The sequence below is a fragment of the Lepisma saccharinum genome, chromosome 18, assembly GCF_977018435.1.
Source record: "Lepisma saccharinum chromosome 18, izLepSacc3.1, whole genome shotgun sequence".
In the NCBI taxonomy this organism is placed as follows: Eukaryota; Metazoa; Arthropoda; class Insecta; order Zygentoma; family Lepismatidae; genus Lepisma; species Lepisma saccharinum.
The window spans coordinates 46,733,408-46,758,143 of NC_139246.1; the positions used below are offsets into that span (position 1 = coordinate 46,733,408).

Here is a 24,736-nt window from a genome sequence, read left to right on the forward strand (position 1 = left end):
TCAAAATGAAGTCTCAGCACCAAAACAAATCGTTTGCCTTTACGCTCTTTACATAGGGCAGCGATTCCCAAAGTATCCGCTGGGGGCGCCATGGCTGGCTTACAGGGGTGTCGCGAAATTTTCAATTATTTTCACTGAAATAATATTTATTCCAAGTATGTGCTATTTTAGTACTTTTTATATGTAAAATGTTTCTGGGTTTCAAATATGTGTTTATTTTTAAACTTAAGGCAAGTAACCTAACCACACTAATGGAGCGATGCAAGTGTTAGATAGGCCTACATTCTGGCTGGGGCCTCATCCGTGTTGTACGGTGACACCCTATGTGTACATTAAACCATATATGAGCTTATAGTTGTTAAAATTACCATACTAATATATTGCCCAGAAGACCAAAGGTCCTCGTGTAACGCTTATTAATAGTTTTCGTTGGATATCCTGAACGGACCCACATCTACTAACACCACCTTAGCTACACAGTTAGCTACAGGATACATCCAGAAACAATTCATTGGAAGAGGCATTTTTGAACACCGAACAATGCAACAGATGTCACTACTTGTAATACATATAACATGTAAGAAGTTCTTTCTATTAGTGATGTCACAGGAACCACCATATCCATTAGCTTTGCACTCTTGACGTATGTATAGAACAATGTAATGAAATATTCTAAATATAAGAGTGTACTAACCGAAAATTAAATTCATTGCTCGAAGCTTGATGGAGAATTTTATTATAATGTGTACCTATATTTCCCAATGCTTCTAACAACGTTCTGCAGGTTTATAATAACGTTCTGCAGGTTTATAGTATCCTTGCCTTGACTCATCTCACCTGACAGGTTGTTACGTGCCTGGGTTTTCCCCTAGTTGATAGCTTCCTGGAGAAGAGGCCTGCTCGGAAAGGTTTATGGTATCCAATAACATGTTCTGTCATTTTTTCTTTATTAATAATGCAATTGTTTTCAACATCCTAAGCTAACAACAAATGTAGATGTGTCAAAAATGTTAAGTAACGTAACTTTCAGGTTTAAATGACGCTGGATGCAATTCTGACTACAGATTGCGTCAATTTTGCAATCACTTCAGGCGAATCTTATATTTAATCTTATTGCAAGTCAAACAAAGACCTTAAGAGTCCAATAAAAATCCAGGGCACACTGTATACAGCTCAGATTTGAATGAGGTATCAACTGTTATTTACAAAATGACCTCAAGGCTGCAGCACTAATCAAGTTAGCTTCAAAACGACATTTTTGTTATTTTAAAGATGGCGCCTACTCTACACACTTGCACAAGAGAAGACAGTCTAAAACTGACAGAAATTTCTCGGCAAATGAAAATTCAATATCTCTGTGCATGCTTACCACAGCAGCAAGTTTACCAATGGAGGAAAATTTCGACAATGGCCCCATTTCGCAGGGAGATGGATGGAAAGGCCTTGGCACTGGCTCATAAGTGACTGCACGTGGACCCCCAAAGACTTATTCTTCTTGAGGTATACAGGCACTAACTTAAAGTTGAACATGTATGGAGATGAGCAATAGGTCTGTGCTAAACAAACAGCAAACGTACGACCCTACATACAGAAATCTACCACTTGTAGATAAGGAACAAAAACAAATTAAGGTTTGCATTTTAATCTCCCTTTAATGAAAGCCGCTGTCCCAACCTCCCACTACCTTGTTCCTAACCCTCCATCGCCTTCACGTTACGATTAACCTAGAGGTGCAAATAAACGTCATTGCTTAAATTAATCAGACAATATTTCTGTTATGACGTTTCGATAAGGCCATTCGAAAGTGACTGAATCTTAATTTTCAAATCATTTAATTCCAAAAGTAATTATATAAACCTAATATCTCAATGAGTCATAAAAAATGCAACACTTACATATATTTTTTAAATATATAAAATTTCATTGAGAATTACAGATAATAGTACTGAAGCCAATACATACCTATCGTTCGACAATAAATTCACTTTCATCATAACTTTTGACATATTAAATATGTGAGTCTTGCGAACCACAGAAATGACAGGAATGTTTCAGGAGTTCATGATCAGTAATACTGTAAACAAGTTAGACGAAATAATGTTTTTATTCATCTTTGACAAGCGTATTCCATTGACTTAGATCTGATTAGTTCTGTTATTTATTAAAATTAATGTTAACTGAAGGAACTTATGATTAGCTATCACTGATATAACAGAAAGCACTGATTTGTAATGGTATAATCCTTATATTTATAGTTAGTGTTAAAGGTATCAACTCTTCAAAATGAAGTTACACTGTTTTGGCTTCATAGTCACTATGTCACTTAAGTGAACGAATGAAATTATTATATTAAAGTAAGATAAATCAAGTCCTCTGTTTGTATTATACATTCCTTGATGTATCCTAGGAAGTATTTCATTAATTAATATTGTTATAGAAAATTCCTAAAATAGTTCTAATATTTCAATATCAACACGCCTTTCATATTTGTATTAACTAAATATGTTTACAATTATTGATTTTAGTAAAACACTATAATGCTTACCAAGGCAAAATTTTATAGTGTATCATAGGTTATAGTGCATTTTTTACAAAACATTTTGCCTTGATCAGCATTTTAGTGTTATATTAAACGTGGAAACAAGGCTTAACATTGATTTTAGGTTAAATAAAAATATTTTTGTAGTATATTTGCTTAATTGTCATGGATTAGTGCAACACACATAATCGCTTTCTAAAGTTTCTAGTTACAAACCTAGTTCGACAATTTTATAACAGCATTGTTGAGGTACAGATAAAAGTCGAATGAGCTCCCGATATGTACTTTCGTTAATGTTTCTATTGTTTGAGCACTGTCAAATTAGAAGCTAGGTCTACATGTAAAAGTTATAGTCTAGAGAACATATTGTTGCGTCTCATTTGTGCAGCATGTTGAAGAATAACCTTAAGATCTATTTCTTCATTGGTGTGAGCTACACCTCCCGGGCCGGCCGACGCATAAAGCATTGGTTCGTATATGACCGTGTCGTTCTTTCTCCCTATAGCCGTGGATGTGGTATTTGCTATGGCAGTGCCGTATGGACCAGCAATGGCCGTTGCCCATGGTTTCAGGATAAGCGTTGTCCGTGGAGGATTACCGGTGCTATTGTATGTTGCATTTCGAAAGTTGCGACGCTCCAAAATCGTATTTGCTGTCGTGTGCTTATTTCCTTGCATCCGGAGTTTTGTTGTTCTTGTCGGAGTTCTGTCCGATATCTGTTTCGGGGCACTAGTAGATGCTTGAGATCTTCTTATCAAGTTAATACCTGGTGGGATTAAAGCAACGTTCGATGTCTGGTGTCGAGTCAGTTTTTCTGCCCTTGTTAATAGAGAAGCAATTCGTGAGAAGTCACTGGATAAGCTATATCTAGAGTGCTGCTCTTGTGATCTTGGTGTAACAGCCACAAATGGCCTTATGCCCGAACTACCAGAGGATTTTCTATTGGTAGAGACCATTCCCGAAGCTCTACTGCCACTACTGTTCAAAATACTTTGTCTCATTTGGTTTGTACTTGTTGATAATGGCATAACCACATTCAACCCTCCCTGCTTATGGCTCTGTCCAACATTGGATCTACTTCCAACATCCGCTGAAGAATCATCAGACAATTTCCAATTATGAGAAAATCCGCCTGAAGGATTTTGTCCCATATAACCTACTCTAATCGTCTGGGGTATAACCAACTTCAATCCTTGCTGCCTCTGGTTGACAGTCTGTCCAATCCTAGATAAGCTGAACACCCCTGAATTCACAGAAACGGGTTTGCCACCGTTAACAAGAATCCTGTCTAAGCCATGGTTACTTCGTAGTCTTGGAGATGAACTTTCTTGTGGGTAAGACCTCAAATGAAACTGAGTAGCTAATGGTAACACGGAACCAATGTTTGAGGTATAGACAAGCTTCGGTGATCTGCCTCCAATATCTGAGTCTAATGTGGGCTTCTGTGGCATCCCAGTCATCATGATGAACCTATGGGCCAAGGACAGTTTTCTCTTAATTTGCAAAACGCTCTTCATTTTCATCTTCAACAAATAGTAAAGTAGTGTAAACCATTTTATAATTTCAATAGTTCTTTCAGTTGGATGCATTCCATACAAAATATTGATGGTTGGAAAATTACATTGGTAACAGCCTATTCAAGATATACAAAGAGAAAGATACAATAAATATGTTAAAATTTAAAAAAAGAAATCTTGGTGTAGATCATAAATAATTTGGCATTACCAACAACATTTTTAAATGTGTGGATCGATCTTAATGTGAAATATTAAAAATTATAATTTCGTAACTTTTCTCTACAACAATGTATATTGTTCAGTTGACGCAAAAATTATTATTATTATAATTGATTACATAACTCCAGCGCCATCTAAGGATCAAATTTGTGTAACTGAGACTTGTGAAGCTCTTCTTTATATGCAAGGTCAAAATCCTACATGTAATAATGAACAAGGAATTGTCTGGTCATAGATACTGACAGTTAAGGATGGAGGAAACTCAACAGCAACTTTAATGTTCAACAGCTATAGACAGATATATCTACAGGATTTTAATTATAAGACAGATAAATCTGGACCTTTCCACGTTTGATTCTAGTAACTTAATACTGCCTCTCCCACCACTAGCGTACGCAGGAATAATTTTCGGTGGAGACTGGAATTGTAAAAGTGGATATCACATACCTGCGTTCTGGGTAGGGGGGGGGGGACACACAATAAAATATTTCGTGAGTATGATTTTAACTTTAGTTTTAATAGTTGTTCAAAGACAAACATTGTAAACATGGGAGTTAAGGGGAATTTGCCTTTATGACTGCGATTTTTCCAAAGTTATTTATTGCTTCCATTTTAAAATTTTAATTTCTCAACTTTTCGGGAGGGCCTCTAGCCCCATCAACTCCCCCTTACATACGCCAGTATCTCAGACTTATTCCCGTTTTCTGTCTCTACACTTTAATTCAGTACAAATTGATAGATGTCTCCTAAGTTTGTCCTTCCAGTTCTTGCTCAATATATCTTCTCAGTCCATAATTCATTTGCAAGTTATTTAAGTAAATTTTAATCATTTTCGAGTATCAGTAATTTGATTATTAATTTAATCATAACTGAACCTATGCCAATGATTTCTTACAATAGCAGTATTCATCAAATAGTATAGTTTACGTATTTCTTTATAACTTTAGTCATCCTTGAAACAGCGCTACTACATCGCTGCATAAATTAGCAAAATATTTTTTATTAGGATACAACTTTAATTTGATGATACAGCTTTTAAATTTTAAACTTTTCTGAAGGTAAGAATCAAGCAGTAGTGTTTTTTTTTAAACTTCAGAAAACGTAGAAGACAACGCGTTCAATCTTCTTCAAATAAGTTCTAAAATCTGGTTCTAATGTAGAAAGGAACGGAAATCATTACTCTCCTTGGCCCACAGATTCAGAAAATTTTCCAGGGTGTAGATTTGGTCATTCCCTCTTATTTCATTGTTTCTAGATACATGTTATAACGCTTCTTAATATTGATTATAGGGACAAACAGAAATGCTAACAATTTTAGAAAATGTCAGCTTCTCTGTGGTGGAAAGAAGTAAATATTACATCAGAAAGATATCGGTATATGATGACCCATACCGTTCAAGACGAACTGAATTCCTCTTATCTTGTCAAAACTAGCACCATTATTGTGTTCTATTGCATACACGTGTTTGCATTTAACATGCTTGTTCCTACATGCAAAAAATGAGTAGTAATAAAATATATAACGGAAAGAATTGTGAGACAGAAAATTCATCGAATTAAAATCAGATAATTAAAAAGAAAAAAAGAATGACGCAACATGTAAAGAATCTCTGAGATGAACGTCTTCAAATGTTCTCAATTCAGTTCTGTGCAAGAACATTGTTCGTTCCAATGCAATAAACATTTCATCTAATCATTATCCACCCTCAGTGTCACGATTAACTGTAAAAAAATAAATGCATAGTGAATAAGGCAAATCCGGAAACAATATGTATGCGACCATGTATATAACGAGTCAATATTACGCCGAAGGACAAGCCATATTCCATTGTAGTTTTGTTACACATTAGTTCATGACTAACTTTACTTACTTCATTTACAATATTATCCTTAAATTTTGACAAGAAACAATTCCTAAGTAAGATATTAAAGTAATTAATAATTTGTAAATTTGACTTCAATATTTACACAGATTTCGAAACAAAGACCCATGGATTCTTAATAGGTTGGTTACACGTATTAAATATACAAATGTGATAAATATAAATATTAAGTTACTTTTCTTCCATATTGATATAAACAGATATAAACACATTTTTTATATTTTACGAAATTTATTTTTACAAGTTGGCTGTATTACAATGAGCCAGTGGTAATAAAAATATCGAACCAAATGAACCGAACAATAAAGTTTGGAACAGATGTGGAATATTCTAACATAAGTATTTTACCAGGTACTTTTAAAGACATATAAATATCGTTCCTAAACTTGTAAATTGTTATCACATAATTGCAAACACAACCTTAGAATAAAACACCACCTAATCAGTCTATTCAGATATGGGTACATTTCCACAACGAGAAAATAACCAATACATCCAAGTGAAATTAATGAATGTAGGTGTTTGGTTCTTACAGTCTTAAAATACCATATTTCCCAGCCCAGTCCAAGGACTCAAGAAGTAATGAGTTGTTTTTAACACCTGACGTAATAATTTCTCCCATGGCAATATTAAAGCTAGACCATCACATGAAGACTTGAAGAAATTGACTTGAAAGTCTTTATAGGAAACGTTGGAATTAAAGTGTAATCTCGGAAACTTTACTTTCCTTGCAAAGAAACCTAAAATAATATATTTGTTTTGCAAAACACGTATTAAATTAATATTTATGTATGACTTCCGATATGCTATGGCTTAATATACACTTATAAACAAATAAATTAAGATGTTTGTAAAGGTTATTGGGATTCAGGCGGATGGTAGAATATTACGGGTCCCCTGGCTAACACTGCATTCTCATAATTGAATCTTGGAGACGATGTCTCCCCGTTCTGTTGACTCGACTTGATGATTTCCGGAATGCTGACCACCTTTCCTCCAGGCCCCACAACGGCCAGGCCGTCAGGACTGGTGTACGCTACGCCACCAGGACCTACAATGGCCGTACCGCCAGACCCTGCTGTCGCAACCCCACCAGGACCAGCAATGGCCACTCCACCTTTCCTCACATTCAGCCTCATGATGTGGGGTCCTCCGTTCTTCGAGTCCGAACCGGTGTCCATCACAATTTCGGTACCGTCATCGCTTCTGTCATCGTCCTCCTCTAAAGGCATTTGTCGCCCTTCTACTCTAGGCTCTATTGAACCGTGGCTTCTCTTCTGGATGCGACCGTTCACAATGCAGATGTCCGCCTTCGGGTTCTCTTGAAGGATCTTGGCGATCGCTTCGTACGTGTTCACAGAAGCGTCCTTGATAACAATGGGAACATTGTTGGGGGACGGTGCTGAGTATTGGTGTGCAGCGCTATTGTAGAAGGTTTGTCCTGGATACATGAGGGAGAATATATAAGGCTGCTGGGCTGGTTGTGTTTGTCGCACCCTCAAAGGGTAGTTGATACCGAACGGATCGTTACCCAGGAACGGGTTTGCAACGACAGGTCTTGAAAAAGAACTGTAGATCCTTTGCGGCTGTGGTCTTTTCACAATACTCGGTTGCCTTGCCGTGGGGAGAATCGGGAACTGGATCAGTGTAGGCCCTTCCAATGGCCTCACTATATCCTTACTCATTCCCCCGCTCGAACTACTCTTATCACCGTCTTGCTCTTGCGATAGGATTTTGCCAATGCTGAATATTTGTGACAGTTCCTCGGAGTTTAACTTGTTTGCATCTGCAGGTTTTTGAGCTTGTTTCTCATTGTTCCCTGCTTTATATTCTTCTACGTTTTCACTATTCCTGTCGCCAAGGTCCTGTATTGCTCCTTCCCTTTTCACACTCTCCGCTGTACCCTCTTCTTCACCCTTATTTACAGCATCTGGTGAATAGGCAAACCTTGAAAATGAAGAAGAAAATTGTTATTGCAACTGTGTGGTGGCATTTTCACAAGAATTAAACTAACCTTAAAAAATAATTAAAGGAAACTCAGACACTTAAGCACTACATGAAGGACATATATAATCAGTTATGTATCTTCAAGTGTACATGCATATCGACAATAATAGTGTCTGAATGACACCATGCATCACTATGTAGTTGTGTTTCTGTTATTACATTTGATTAGTAATTTGTACATTTCAAATTGAATTAATTCGATTATAAGAGGAACATAAATTAAGAGTATTTGAAAATGAAATCCGTCGGAAAATATTTGAATCTAAAAGGGTTGAGGACACAGGTGAGTGGAGAAAGTTACATAATTTAAAACTGCATAATTTGTATTCATGTACATATATTATTAGAATGATTAAATCAAGAAGACTTAGATGGACAGACCATGTGGCACGAATGGGAGAGAAATCAAGAGTTTACACGATTCTTTTTGGGAAACCTGGTGGTAAGAGACCTGTAGGAATGCCAAGACGAAGATGGAGGAATGATGTTGAGATGGACCCAAAGGAAATCGGTAAGGATGGAAAAGATTGGATTGATCTTGCCCAAGATAGGGACAGATGGAAGGTCTGTGTTGCTGCAGCCATAAACCTTCGGTTTTAAGAATGCTAGAGAGGTAGTTAGTTAGTTAATAAATTCCATTACGATGGTTTAGTTGCTTCAGAAAATATTCAAGGAGTTATCTTGTTACTTGAAAGTGTAAACGTGCAGAATTATAGATTCGTACTTCAATGAGGACAACAATGTTAAACATTCTCAAAATTAATAAATTAGATTACTTCAATTATGAAAATAAAATTAATGATAGTTAATCATTTTTCTTTCATTATATCAAAACAAATATACAGAATACCCTCTTGTGCACTCACCTGATATTATTAGGCTGGATATGGACGATCACTCTTTCTGAAGATATCCAAAGTCAGCTTCCCAATATTGATCATGGTATGAAAGATATTTGTCTCGAATCCAATAAACAGAAATAATCTGTAAAATGGTACTACGGGCATCTAGATAACACTTATAATATCCATTTTCAACCTGTATTCAAGAAAGTGTGCAAGATGGGTATTATGTATATTTTTCATAACTCAGAATAATTCCAAATGTCGCAGTTTTTTCCATGTATTTATAGCAAATAAACTGACAACAAAAAAATTTCCTGGAAGTTCTATTAACATCATGGTTGTCTAATATGCCTAAAGCAAGTGCAGTAAACAAACTAGTTATGAACATTAATCCAAAGAATAAATAAAAATGAATTACTGACAGAAGAGAAAAACTCTAACATGTGTTTGAATTACAACTTGTATCAAACTCATTATATCACTTACTTTCTTTTTTATATAAATTACCTGCACAAAATACCACTACATACCAAATAAAAGGAAATTAGTATAAACTAATGTGTTCAGTATTAGACTAGAGGATACACTTAAAATAATATGTACAAAGTAAATATCAATTATGTATTCTCAATGTTTTTTTCCATTTCATGATTATATAATACGAGGACAATTCCAGTTTTTGCCATCTAGGTATATATTTGTGAAACAGAACATTGTTCAAGTAGCATAGTAGAATAATCATAATTGAAAAGTCTGGGTTGAAACAATGCCATTGAACGTTACAACCCAGAAGTGTTGGTGATGCAACAAGCAAAGTTGCATTGTTATAAAATAATTCAAAAAATATAAATCGACATGTTTTCATCAGTAACATCGGTCAAAGGTATCCTAGAAGGCGAATTTATAAAATGCCGAGACTAGATTAACTAAAAAATAACAAGTACACAAAGCAGCAAGCCGTATAAGGTATTACATGCTGCAACCGGATGGAACACAAGTCAAGCAGCGTCTTCGCTGAACAGTATTCGGATGTAAACCACTTAGGACAAGGGCAAAAGAAATGGAAAGAGAAGTGTGTATATATAATAGTGTAATAGAATAGAATAGAAATGATGAGGTCTAGCTACTTAGCCTAATTCTAGTATAATATATCTCCTACACTATAATACAATGTTAAATTCCCTATTAGCACGACCGTAGTGCGAAAGAGGAAAATGTCAAAAAACAAAGCAAACCAAGATAAGGAAAAGCGGCCACAAATAACAAGACTAGAAGGCAGGACAACAAATGTTGCCGAAACTTCAACAAAAATGCAAAAACGCCATGATTACTTCTGTCCTCTCCTCTCCAATGTAATGTAGCATCATGTGGTCATTGTTTATCCAACAAATATCTACACAAGTTATAAATATTTTATATAGATCTGAGAGAGAAGTTACTATAGTTTCCAAATAATAATCTCTGGTCAAATGAGAATAATTGTACTGCAATTAGTGGTTGTGTTATGGTGTAGATGAATGTTGATTGTAGAGATACAACTGGGTCTTAGCAGAAACCTACAGGTATTGGAAACAAGCAGGCGTGTATTCCATTCTCATTAAGATCACGATCGTAGGGCTGGCTTCATTTTAAAAAAGATGCTTATTATTATAGATTTGCATATTGAGTATTCGAGTATTATTTGGAAGGAATCAGGATACATGTTTTCTTTCTCAAATAGAGAATTCGTAAATATATAGCTTTTGAACAAGAACAGCTCTAATGGTGTTCAGGATATTTGAATTTGGGATGCAATGCTTGTAGTATTATATGCCGAAACCAATAGAAAACATAAACTAACTAGAAATATTGTCTATCACACGTGGATGAGTGATTAGAGTACCTATTGTTCCTGGGTTCGAAACATTGTCAACATATGGATGTTTCATTAATTCATTATTCATCATCATCGTTGTGTTTAACACAGAGACGCAGAAAAACTAAGTATCCTATACATATGTACCTACTTTCTGACGGAAAATGGATGTGCGTTTCAAAATTCCCTTGTCTGAAAGGGCAGTGGTTAATATACTAACCAGAAAATACTTTGTTGGAAAATGTGTAGAAGATATTTCAACATTGTGTTAATATGTACACCTTCCCTTATATTCACATATCCCCAATGATATTACCACAGACAGCTCAGACATAAGAAAAGTTAGGCATTGCTAAATAAGGCATTTAAAAAAATGAAATGTTCACATTACAAAATTGCATAACATTCCATAGTTGAGATAAATAGCAAAAATAATATAAAATAATTTCTTAGTATTAGTAAACAAGTACTGTTGAGAAGCCGATGTTAACGTTAATTCGACCCGAAACATGATTGTTTTCAAGATAACGCAGTTCACATTAGCAAGGAATATTTTGAACTAAAGCGACCAGGAGGAGATAGTACAGAGTCACATTTCCGTATTTGTGAGACTTAAAAAAGTTCAATGAAATCCACAAATTGCGTTTACACTAGTAGTCTCATTTAGCACCTGAACTTTGTAGCCTTACCCAATGGAAAAATCTGTCTTTGTAATGTCTGAAATTGACTTTTATCCCATGACTTGCATACGTATGTGCGATGAAAATAAATGAGACTTAGAACTATCTTGCCGCTACCTTTTCAATTGTGCATTAAATGCTCTTGAAGTTGTTTTCAGAAATTGGAATATTAGTTTTATAAATACAGTGCACTGACATGAACTGTATCTCTTTGAATATTACCTTTCGATATTGCACCTATGTTACATATACCCTTAAAATTAGTGGGTTTTTTTCTGCAGCACTATACATAGAAGACGCGTACTTGATACAGTCAGAATTGTACTTAACAAGTTGTATGAAGAATGGCATCAGCACCATATTTTTACTTCTGAAGTGAACAACATTTAATTTGCATTTTTAGATTGTACACTCTGTTTTACATGAAATTGCATTTTTCCAATTTATTGATTATAAATAATTCTGATATGTTACAAAGAATATGTCTATCTACCCTTATATTGAATGCACACCTTGTCCCAAAATGATTTTAGGGATTCAAGTAGTTGGAATATTGCAACAGACGAAGGTGAATGTTTATATGGGACATGTACGATAAGAACGACTGTGGAAGTTTTCTAGCCTGAGCGCTTATCATTTGTTTCCCACCAATCACAGCGGCGTAGCTGTATTAGTACATGACGACTCCCGTGCAGAAGTCCTTTCGTGTCATTGAATTTGCAAGGTGTGGTTCTGCTGTTTCAGTTCAGCGATTTGGAAGTGATCCTCCGTTCGATAACAACATTCGTCGTTAATAAGATTCAAACAACTGGATGTGTCTGCAAAGGGAAGGGTTCTGGGCGTTCAAGTGTGTTGAACGAGAGCGTCGAGAAGCTTTGGACTACCAGATGGATGTGTGCTGTGTCACGAAAGGTGCTCACATTGAACATTTATAAGGTACACTATGTACACTTGTTGAGTTGTTGTTTACTCCCATACAAGCTTTGTCCTTATACGCCACATATAAGGAAAATTAAACGACTATGAAACACCGATAATCATTTTGGGACGCACTGTCATACTTACTTGTAACCAGCCTCATTTTCCGGTTCCTTAGGATTGGTTGGTTCCATCAAGTCTGTCAAAGGTCCTCCAGATGGCACTGCTGATGCCAGTGCGAGGAGAATGGACACTAATAGTATCTGAAATAAATAAAAGAGGGATTGTTACAATATCATTATGGAGAAAATTTATTTATCTATAATACTAGTAACACGTCCTAGAATAAGATATTATACTACAACTTTTGAGTATGTTTGATTATGCAATTAGATATAAATGTGTAAACAATAATGTATTCTTCTGTACGCCTGTTTGATAGGTATGAGTACATTACTTTCCATTATTTGTTGCTCGTGGTAAGTCGCTGGGACGATTCGCTTTCAAGTATTGTATGAAGAAGAAATTGAAATTTTAGTAACGTGAAAGAATCCAATGGTAGAGCGTGTGTGTGTGCGTGTGTGGTTAACATGTGGGATGGTTTTCTATTTAATATACGTTTGTGATACTTATTGTTGTTATGGGAAGTTGGAGAAGTGGATTTGTATTTGAAACTGAAACCCCTCCCCCCTCCCCGAGAAATGATTGACCCATCCCTACAGGAATACTTTCCACCTCTACTGAATAAGATCATAAATAAAACACATGTAAGTCTTCATGTATTATTTATAATGATTATCATTTCCAATAATATTTCAAGCAGAAAATAATTTTAAAGTAAGTTACAGTTAATTTTCAAAACGAGTAACTGTAACTCAGTTACTTTTGCAGCAAGTAACTGTAAATGTAACTCAGTTACTTTTGCAGCAAGTAATGGTAACTGTAACTCAGTTACTTTTGCAGCAAGTAACTGTAACTGTAGCTCAGTTACTTTTGCAGCAAGTAACTGTAAATGTAACTCAGTTACTTTTGCAGCAAGTAATGGTAACTGTAACTCAGTTACTTTTGCAACAAGTAACTGTAACTGTAGCTCAGTTACTTTTGCAGCAAGTAACTGTAAATGTAACTCAGATACTTTTGCAGTAAGTAATAATAACTGTAACTCAGTTACTTTTGCAGCAAACAACAGTAACTGTAACTCAGTTACTTTTGCAGCACGTAACTGTAAATGTAACTCAGATACTTTTGCAGCAAGTAATGGTAACTTTAACTCAGTTACTTTTGCAGCAAGTAATGGTAACTGTAACTCAGTTACTTTTGCAGCAAGCAACAGTAACTGTAACTCAGTTACTTTTGCAGCAAGTAACTGTAAATGTAACTCAGATACTTTTGCAGCAAGTAATGGTAACTGTAACTCAGTTACTTTTGCAGCAAGTAGCAGTAACCGTAACTCAGTTACTTTTGCAGCAAGTAACAGTAACTGTAACTCAGTTACTTTTGCAGAAAGTAACTGTAACTGTAACTGAGTTACCTTTGCAGCAAGTAACTACCCGAACATTTGTATTGAGTTTGAGAATGGAAGTTAAGTACAAGTAAATGCAACGTAAATATCTTTATTAGACTGTAAGACTTCTTCAGGTCAGCAATGCCTATGGAACTGAATACTGAGGAATGATAACCGATAAGCAGTGTGGTATTTGTAGGGGGATGGGGGGAATTTGTGTTCCCCTCTCTGCTTGGTAAATTTTATCCCTGGGGGGGATGATATTTGGAGGGGAAACATGAAATTATTAGCAATTTAGTTACTTTCCCCCACGTCGCCATTCAATTGCAACATTTTCTGTCAGACAACTGGAAGCTCGATTTGGCGAACACAGATGTGGCCTCAAGCGCTGCTCTATTCCTGCCAAACAAGTGGTCAGGGTTGAAGACCACTTCCCCTCTTTCCATTTCTTTGTCCACGGAATTTGCCAGGAAAATACATGTGAAATTTACGAATTAGTTATCACGTGACTCGAACTTGTCACGTCAGAACGTCTCTATTTGTATCATTGGAACAATAGTAGACGAATATAGTCCTTTACGGAGTTATTTTTTAAAGAACAGTCTGTTTTTTTAAAAAATAATGAACTCTACTTCTTTGTGAAGCTAGAGTTTTAGAGGAAAACGTGAGCATTACGAGTTCTAGACCCTGTAATATCAGGAATCTGCCTTCAAAATGAACGAAATCTGAAAGTGAAGGCTGTGTTGATCAAAAGATCGGTTCTGAAAATTTGCAAGTGCATCTACACAAGAAGGCAGTAGTAGTAAAGTGTTGAGTTTCTTTGTTTGCTGCCCATGAAAAATTTAACAAATGTAAAATTCCGTGGCCATGGATGGCTTGATGTATCTAATGATAAAGTTACATACACATTACCTTTCATTTCCCACCTAACAAATTTTCAGACTTAACAAGTTAATAGAACTTATTAAGCTCCTGGGCCCTGAGAAGCAAGCTAATGAGTAATTTTTTATGATTTCGCAAATGTAGCAGTAATTTAGCAAAGTAATCTTCGACGCTATTTTTATGTGGAAGAAAACTTTTTGATTCTGCCTCCCCCCAAAAGTTATGCCAAAGTTAGATTCATATCCCCAAAAGTTAAGCCCCAGACTAGATTTCGGGTAGTGGGTGTCAAAATCTCACTTTTACAACTGTAGGCATCATAAAGAGGATTTGGGCATTTATTTGTCAAGATATAAATTTAAATATGCAATTTTTCATCAACTATTAAAAATATGTTTTGTTCGAAGCTTTTTTTTAAAAAAAAAATTGAGTGACAAAACGAAGTGTGCAGTGACCCCATTTACCAATTAAAATTGTCAAGATAACCCCCCTGCAAACCCCTTTCCTCTAGCGGCTACAAAGGTAGGTAGGCACGCACACATACACACATACATACATATATAATATATAGGGCTTCCCCGATGGTGCAGTGGTAGCGTCGTTACCTTGTAATCAAGAGGTCACGGTTTCGATATCCGGTGGAGGCACAGAGTGGTTCGTTCCCACTTTAAAACTGTAGGTCCAGTCCCGATTAACCTTACTGTGCAGAAAGTGAACTTAAAACACCAAATCAACCAACAATACAATATATATATATATATATATATATATATATATATAATCGTGTCACGCAACAATATATAAGTCTTATCTCATGCTGTCTCTAGACAGTCGGTAGAATTCCCCCTCCCCCGCTGGATATCTCTTAAATACCACACTGCCGATAAGAATAAGTGATATGAATAGGCAGTTGTTCTCAGAAGCAACGATTGTTTGGAATGGTTTGTTTATGTCGATTGTATGCTTAGACTGATCACTATAGTGGATTATGATCCAATATAAGGCCCTACAGGAAAATGGTCCCGAGGCACATTGAATACAATATTACATTGACAGCTACGCTCTCAAAGAAGCCCATAGTGTGTCCCGGAAGTATGGTTATTGTTGATTGATGTGGAACAAGACCTGACAGTGGCGGCGATTACCAGGGGGGGGGGGAGGAGTTGCCCTCCCCACTTATTGGCACTTTCGCCCCCGCAATGTGCTAAACCATATGTACCAAGGGAAAGTAAACTGTCCTTGCCCCCTAGTTTTGGCACTTTACCCCCTTCTCCTAGTTTTGGAACCGACACTTAGACCTGATGTTACATTGTTTACAGGCCGGAAGTTATATATTGAAGGTTCTCATTCAAATAGTCATAAATTCTGCCTACAGAAAATATTAACTCGCGAAACATAACGTCTATACATACTAGATACTACCGAATTGTATAATAGGTCGGAAACATTAATATTGTCCATATGTCTTAGAGAAAGAAGTGTTGTACATTGTATCCGTCTAAAAGACAAAATACAGATTGACATTAAATTAACTTCATTTGATTATTTTAATTTTCTGCTTGACGACGGAAAACATCTATTTTTCAAATGTATTCACAATGAATTAGTAACAACGTTATAGAAACTGTGTTGTTTTTATTTATAAAGGTTTGATTGACTGAATGACTGATTTGGTTTATTTTGCTTTGCATTTCTGCTACTTTTGGCTAATCGCGAGATGAGGGTAAGTGACGATGTGATCAAAGTGATGAAGAGACACGCAAAGAACGCCCATTCCCAGGGATTCGAACCCGGGACCTCTGCCGTTGTAGCGCGGTGTACTACAACCCCTCCACGGAAGCTTTCCCAACAGAAACCTCACATAAATTATTCTCAATTCTGGACTTTTATATTCAGGACAGACAAACACAAACATCCATGTCCTATCTGGGACCCATCACCCGACAGATATTCTCAAACCACTACGCCACGGAGGCCGGCTTATTTATTAAGTGTAGATATTTGAGTTTTTCTGTAAAATAAACCTTAAAATTTATTGCTGTTGTTTATTAAAGGGTGTCCCCGATGGCTCAGTGGTAGCGTCGTCGCCTTGTTATCAAGGGGTCCCGGGTTCAATATCCAGTGGAGGCACATAGTGGTTCGGATCCCACTTTAACTGTAGATTCAATCCCGTTTAGTATAACTGTGCATAAAGTGGACTTAAAAACAAATTAATCAATCAGTTTATTAAAGGGTGTTCTAATGTACTAAAATATGCACACAACAAGTATAAGTGTTCTCTAAAAACGTCTCTGTAGGATAAGATATACTCAAAAGCTTCAGAAGAGGGTTCGCTTTGAAGATGAATGAGTTTAAGGTTAAAAAACGAGAGCTCTTCTTCTTCCAGCATTACAAAATAGATTTCTAATGAAGCCTCGTACCCGGATGTCAATCTTAATGGGCAGACCAACAAATTACAGGCTGTGCTATTGACTCTCCTTAAGCGGAAGAAGAAGAAACAAATTGCTTTCTGCAAAGTTCCTTGGGCATGCGATTAGTAAACTGACAAAGTAGTATATACTTTGCAAATGACCTTTGTTTCCTGGTGGCATGTAACAGATGTAACAGTCAATTTTTTACAGGAAAAAAGATTGAAGAGCGTAGAAAAACTGGTCGTTATTAGTTAGCAATCAACTAAGCAAAAACTTGCAAAGGTTGCAGTGAAGTTTACTTTCGTTAATCGAGACTGGAACCACCCTTAATAACCGTGAAATAAACAAGAGAGCTAAAGAGGGAATTGAACTCTGAGCCCTTAAAGATAACATTCCGTTTTGTTATTTGCAAATCCTGCTTACAAATAACAAACACAGGAAAAATAAACCAATCGTATATTTCAGAAACCTGTGACGGTCCTGTGAATCCGCACAATATAATTATATGTTTATTGAAATTATTAATTTCATATTATACAAGTCACTTTCAAATAACATTTAAAAAATGTATAATAACTACTTCGTACAACGTCAATTATGCTTTATGTTATTTATTGCGCTATACGCTGTATAAATTAGGTAATTTTTGGAATTCTAACGTTGCTATAGCAACGAGAATCAATAGTCGCTATGTAGCAATGGCTGTAATGGAATTGAAAATAGATAATAGTGAACTGCATATTGCTCAGTTATTTCACTAATCTATAGACCCATAGAAGTTATATCTTCACCTTCGCGTTATAATTCAAAATATTTGTGAACGAAATGTAATCGTGCAAATGATTGACAAGTGAACATCACAAACCCCAAAGGTTCAATATCGGCAAACTGAATGATTTTTTACTGAATGTGCATATATATACAGGGTATCCAAAATAAAAGTTTACCCAACTTTTATGCCTACGATCTGGGTATATTTTTATTTGGATACCCTGTATAATATCATCAGAGTACTGTTTTTAATTAACTCTCTAGCTTTCTTAAACCCGAAGGTTTATGGCTGCTGCAACACAAGCCTTCCATCTGTCCCTATCTTGGGCAGGATCAATCCAATCTTTTCCATCCTTTCCGATTCCCTTAAGGTCCATCTCAACGTTATACCTTCATCTTCGTCTTGGTCTTCCTACAGGTCTCTTACCATCAGGTTTCCCAACAAGAATCCTGTAAACTCTTCTTTCCTCTCCCATTCCTGCCCACCTAAGTCTTCTTGATATAATTATTCTAATAATATCTGGACAGGAATACAAATTATGCAGTTCTAAATTATGTAACCTTCTCCACTCACCTGTCTCCCCATCCCTTTTAGTTTAGGATTTTATTTTCAAATACTCTTAATTTATTTTCCTCTTTTGATGTAAGGGACCAAGTTTCACATCCATTATACTACAAGCAAAATTACTGTTTTGAATATTTTAAATGTTAGTTTCTTAGATGTTATACGAGAAGATAAAAGTTTATGAAGAGAAGAGCAACATGCATTTCCTGAATTAAGCATGCTTTTTATTTCCTCTATCATTTCATTTGTTAGTTTTCCTAGCTAATGCAATAATATCGAATTTCAGAAAAGACCGAAGACATTAATTTATTCCTCTTTGCATACACACTTGCTTTCGGGAAGAAAAGATCGGCATAGCGTTTCGGAGATAAGGAAGTAGTTGTTGTCAATCCCACGACACGACAACAGCAAACAACTTCTCTTTTCATTACCTGCTACGTGGCTGACGTCACTTGAATGTCAGCGACCTTGAATAACCGACCGCATTAAATCGGGTGTTGTTCCTTTTGCATATCCACGCGTGGTTTACATAAGAATGACTTGCTACCAGTCATCCACACCCATCTGCCCAATCGAGAAGGTATTGGCAAAAGTTGATCCATAACAGAGATTACACATGTGTTTGAAGATGGGTGTAGGCGTTTCAAACCTGCAATGCTATATACAGAAGGTAAATCAGGAACAGGTCTACAACCAGAACACGTGGGCAACTTACTTAATTCCGCCCGTAATCAACCTCTCATTGTAAAGCCTTGTCCACACGTAATGTTTTGTCGTCAGACTCGCATTATAAGGTAAGTTTGACAGATAAGACTGACATAAAACACGTTGCTACACTATTTATGGTTTCTGTCAGCCTTTGTCCAGTATTTTCTTCAGTTGTTCGAAAGACATCATGGATGAAGGAAGCACTATTGATAAATAGAATTTCTGTGCATGCGGTGAGATTGGAGAAAAATAAATTTTCACATCCCTTATGCTGGAAGGCTCGACTGGACAATCGTCTTATTGTTTGCTTGTGCTAATGTCTAGATATTATCAACAGTTCAACAGACTTAGTAAATCACGAAACTGTTGATAATATCTAGACAATAGCACAAGCAAACAACAAGAAGAATCACTTGAAGGCTCTAGAATGAATTATAATCAAATGTAATTTTTCGGATTTTGGAATATCATAGTTGTTTTTCGAAAGGGGACGAACATTCTAAAAAAAAGCTGTGGACATCTACTGGAACTGGAACTAGCGTTATTAACCCCATAAATTGAAAAACAAGACATTACTTGTCCATCATCAACGAGACTTGGCCCAAAATTGAATAAAGTGTGGCCAATTAGAGTGATGTCCGTCTAGATGCAACGACTTCTCTTCCGTTTTGTCTGAAAACAAATCTCCAACCCATCTGTCTTTTGAGCGGTCGTTAAACCTCACTCAGTTCATGCAAGACGTCAAACTTCCATCCAACGTATACCCTGTCCTAGCTAACTGTGGAGCAGGGCCGCGCATATCGGCAGAGGAGGAGGAGGAAAATCGAGTGGTGAAAGGGCAGCGTTGCCAACGCACGGTCCAGACCTTAGTCCGTACGCTAAATGCACGGCTTGTCAAAATTTCCATTTGCTGTTCTATCCCTAATATTCCCCTATGTAATTCTGGAACCTGGAGACAAAAATACGGCCCGTTTGCCATGTGCGTACGGTATTATCGTTTTCAAAAGTTTGCAACGCTGCAGAACGAAGGAGAGAAAGCGGCGAACCCCAGTCGCCCATTACGCAATCCCGTTTCTGTCACTGTTCATTGGTGGAGCCATCTAGCGTCACTACTTGCGCAGAGACTTGTTCTCGTTTGCCTGGTCTACAGTTAGCTGGTACGGTTTGTTTTATTAATGTTTTGTTTGATCCGTCTGGCATGATCGTGCAAGATTAACGACAAAACATTGCGTGGGGACCAGGCTTAAAGCTTGTCGGTATGAGCTTACTAAAGTTAAGGGACGTCATGTCATTCCAGCCGACATGGTGGCCGAGGCGTTAAGTAGTCGTCGTTCGATCACAGAAATTTCCGGGTTCGAGTCCCGGGCTGGGCATTGGTGTTCTTTGTGAGTGTCTCTTCACCAGTTTCATCATATCATCGTTCATCATAATCTTCGCGATTAGCCAAAAGTGGCAGAAAAGCGAAGAAAAATTAACCAAATGAAGTAATCAATCTTGAAGTCAGAGTTATTCGTTTGTAAGTCCACTTTATGCACAGATAGGCTAATCGGGACTGGGTCTAAAGCTTAAAGTGGGATTCGAACCACTGGGTATCGAACCTGGAGCTCCTTGATTACAAGACGACGACGTAATCACTACTCTATCTTGGAGCACTAGCGGCGATTGGATGAAAAAACGGGGAGAGTTTACTCGCTTGCTATAGTGTGGGGATAAAAATACGGTGGGGACTGCACCCCCCCACACGCTCCTCTAATCACTGTCCCTGTCTAGGACTAATCTAGAAGTACAGTCACCGGCAATAAAAATGGGACACCTACATCCCAAAATACTAGCTTCCCTAAAGCCGTTACGTGTGTTGCCTAACTATACGGCGGTGATAGAAATTGCCATTGAAAATTTGCTACTAAAATCCACTTCGGTCTAGAGTTAGACAACACACACAACGCCTTTAGGGAAGCGAGCATTTCAGGATCTAGGTGTCCCATTTTTTTTGCCGGTGACTGTACATCGAAGACCAAGATGGTAGAAGTTTAAAGATAGAAAGTGGAAAAGAGAGGAAGTGCGAGAGAAAGAGACAGAGAAGAAAAGATAAATCGAGATAAACAAATGGAGAGAGAGGCGGACAGAGAAGGGGTTAGAAAGAAAGGAAATCTCAACACAGATCACAGCTGACGCACACAACATGATAACATTTGGTCAATCTCTCCACCTTGGAGACACTAAATATAAGAGAAGAAACGGAGGGGAATTTAATTCCTATCACACATGGGTAACCTAGTGTTTCCTGGCACATCATTTATAATAAAAGGACAGACAATGTAGTTTATAAATAGAGTGTACGTACTCACAGAACATAAACAAAAATTGTGTCAAGGCATAAGTTTTCAAAATTTACTGCATCAAGTAAACGTCACAATTTTAAAAATAAACTCCATTTACGCCTTTAGCCATACGAATATATTTACAAAGTTACAAGCAATAAGCAAGTTACTTATGTATGTAAATCATTCATGGGATTCGAGTCACAATAATTAGTGTACAAAGAAAGTAGTGTGAATGGAAATTCCTTCTGACAACGAAAGCGAAAAGAGTAGAAAGTAAAAAAAGTGAATTTTAGAGAAGACTCTAATTCATATTGGAAATTTAAATTTTAAATGGAAAATTCTTTGATACTAATCTTATTTCATCCCTTGTCTTGTCAAGACTAGCCTCTAGTCTTGATAGAAATGGAGAAATAAGGATGTATTCGGATAATTTTTCACTCAATGGATATGAGTTTTGTTTTTCAATTTCGGTTTCGTAATTCTACTTGGACTTCCTCCTTCGTTTTCATCGTAATCTGTGATGTGGTAGAATATCTTCTACTAAATTTTTCGATAGATATACAAAGACATGTTGTTGAATATTATTGGCACTGAAAACAGACGGGTATAGTTTTATTTATGCAGTGCAAAACTTCATTTTTAGCGATGGTCTAACCGATAAATAAACAGGTACAATTATAGACCTAATAATTTTATTCGTGTCTGCTGATGTTCGAATTTATAACATTTTAAAATTAATAGAAAAGGGAGCACTAAACAGCCTTTGAAAATAAGCACACAACGTCTTTGTATTTCACAAAGATGTTTGAAATGTAAAACTATGAAAATAATTAATTGGCATCCCAGCATGGATGTGCCCAGAGAAAAAATTAGAAGTGGTTTTGACAGTAGAAATTTCTAAAGTAGGTGTGTGTGAGTATGCGAATGTGTGTGCACCCGTGCGAATTTGATTATTAATCTTATTTCAGCACTAGTACGCGTGCGTACACATACACAGAGCTATATATACATATATTATAAAGTCTATCACACAGTGCTGAGATAATTTTGTGTCAACACTATACTTTTTTGCAAAAAAATTAGTGTGATGGTAAGTTATCCATTACTTGCAGGACACAATCAATTTAGTTTTCATTTATTTTGCACGAGAGTTGGTGAATTTCATGAGTTACATTTTTGTTACCTTCGTGAGTTCAAACTTTAAGGAAGTTTTCGGAACATAGTGTGGTCAATTGTTTATGTAACACTTCTATTCCACCTGGAGGTAAGAAATGGAGAACCCCGCGATATATGCATTGCAATATTAAAGACATTAGTTGTACAATTTCGAAAATATCTCGAGGAAGGGGGGGGGGGAAGTTGAACACCCAACTCCCGAATCAATCGGTACACTCTAGAATCACAGATATGTGTTAGCTAGTAAAATACATTTTGTTAACATTAATTTGAGAATTATTTATTTTTGCAAAAGTTGTCAACGGTTGAGCCAAAACTCGTAAATATAGTACAGTGATAGGAGAGAAACAAGACTCATAATTTCTACTGAACCATTTCTCTTGACACTTAAGTTAAAAATATCGTTAATCTTACGTTTTTTTTAATAAGACGAATAAAAGGATAAGTGAAATTTAATAATAATGTTAAAATTGTGTCATTTCATATTTAAAAGGATTTGTATCAAAAATGTATACCCTTAAATCCAATAGATGTAGTGTGTTTTTAATATAGTTAAGAATGGCTATGGCACTGACTATAAGTTCTATAAGTATTTCGCAGTTACATTTCCTCTTACGTATGAGTGATACATTTAATATAACAAGTCTTTGGAAATATGTATGGAATTCTTGGGAATAAACAGGTTTCAATATACCTTTTCTAAAATATTAAAAGCATGAATATTAGGAAACATTTTTTCTTGAGAAATGACATGTGAATAGATGAATATGATCACAAATGGAAACGAAACAGTCAGAAGAAACTCTGAGAAGACGAATTTGATGTAGAGAATAGTCATTCAAAAATAGATCGCAAATGTCTGAAGATGTAGAGTTCTTTGTATTTAAGAAGGTAGTAAGTATTTAAGGCAATTATCTTTCGCAAAACAGGAATTTAACGAATGCAGCCATGGAAAACAGATTTGAGATTGTCACTGACAATGCCCAGTCGGCCTTGTACTAAAACTTGTAGTACATTTGTGGCAAACTGCTTAAGAATGAAGATAAAGTTTGCAGTCTTGCAGAATTATATATATAGCGTATTGAAAGCTACAGTACCAAATAGGGTACTGTAGCATAACTACAGAGTGTAATGGTATGAAGTGGTGCAGGAACATTGGAGTACAAGCGTAGGTTGTAACTCCTTAATTTCTTAGGAATGGGTAAAGTAACCCCTTTCCCCCCTCTAAACCTATCAATCCATATTGTATAGTCTAGAAATTTGACAAGTGTACAAATAGATGCAGTAGGTTTTTGTAATAATATAAAACATATTTTCCCACACATTATCTCCTAAAGCATTAGGGGCCTCCCCCGTGGCGCAGTGGTAGCGTCATTGCCTTGTAATCAAGGGGTCCCGGGTTCGATACCCGGTGGAGGCACAAGTGGTTCGGATCCCACTTTAAACTGTAGGTCCAGTCCCGATTAGCCTTACTGTGCATAAAGTGGACTTAAAACACCAACTCAAACCAAACCAAACTAAAGCATTAGGATTTTTCTGGCATATTTTCAATGTATTGATATTTGTGCAAGACGTTTATATAAATTGGTATATCAAGTCCACTTTAAGCATAGAAAGGCTAATCGGAACTGGACCTACAGTTTAAAGTGAAATCCGAACCGCTAGGTGCCTCCATCGGGTATTGAACCCGAGACCGCTTCATTACAAGGCGACGACGAGATGAAAGTAGAAAACACATTCTGAACTCAAGGAACCGAGCACATAGTCTATCTTTAATTTGTTTCAAGGTTACTAGGTTCCAAAGCCAGTATTTAGGTAAATAGCAACTTTCAAAATTAGCATAGTGCCTTGCTACTGAAAGCATACAGATTTCGTAATTTTCAAATATTCCACATTGATTGACTTATTTCATTTCACACGACTGATTGCAGAAAT

The 24,736-nt window shown here is 36.4% G+C and overlaps 2 protein-coding genes across 3 annotated transcripts in view; both read right to left on the reverse strand.

Moving 5' to 3' along the window:
- The window catches only part of LOC146002556 (uncharacterized), a 42,033-nt gene that overhangs the window by 15,078 nt on the left and 2,219 nt on the right, over positions 1-24,736 (reverse strand). Inside the window, exons 2-3 of one of the 2 annotated variants that reach the window (XM_083140485.1) lie at positions 12,611-12,726; positions 6,335-8,105 (exon numbers count right to left, since the gene is read on the reverse strand). In XM_083140485.1, coding sequence (XP_082996611.1) covers positions 7,016-8,105; positions 12,611-12,726 — 1,206 coding nt within the window. In that variant the 3' untranslated portion in view covers positions 6,335-7,015. Of the gene's footprint in view, positions 1-6,334; positions 8,106-12,610; positions 12,727-24,736 lie in introns of those variants that run through there. The other variant, XM_083140486.1, reaches the window with a different exon arrangement.
- Positions 2,058-4,524, reverse strand: LOC146002056 (uncharacterized). The gene has a single exon (XM_083139769.1). The coding sequence runs from the start codon at positions 4,126-4,128 to the stop codon at positions 2,887-2,889; it is 1,242 nt and encodes a 413-aa protein (XP_082995895.1). The 5' UTR covers positions 4,129-4,524; the 3' UTR covers positions 2,058-2,886.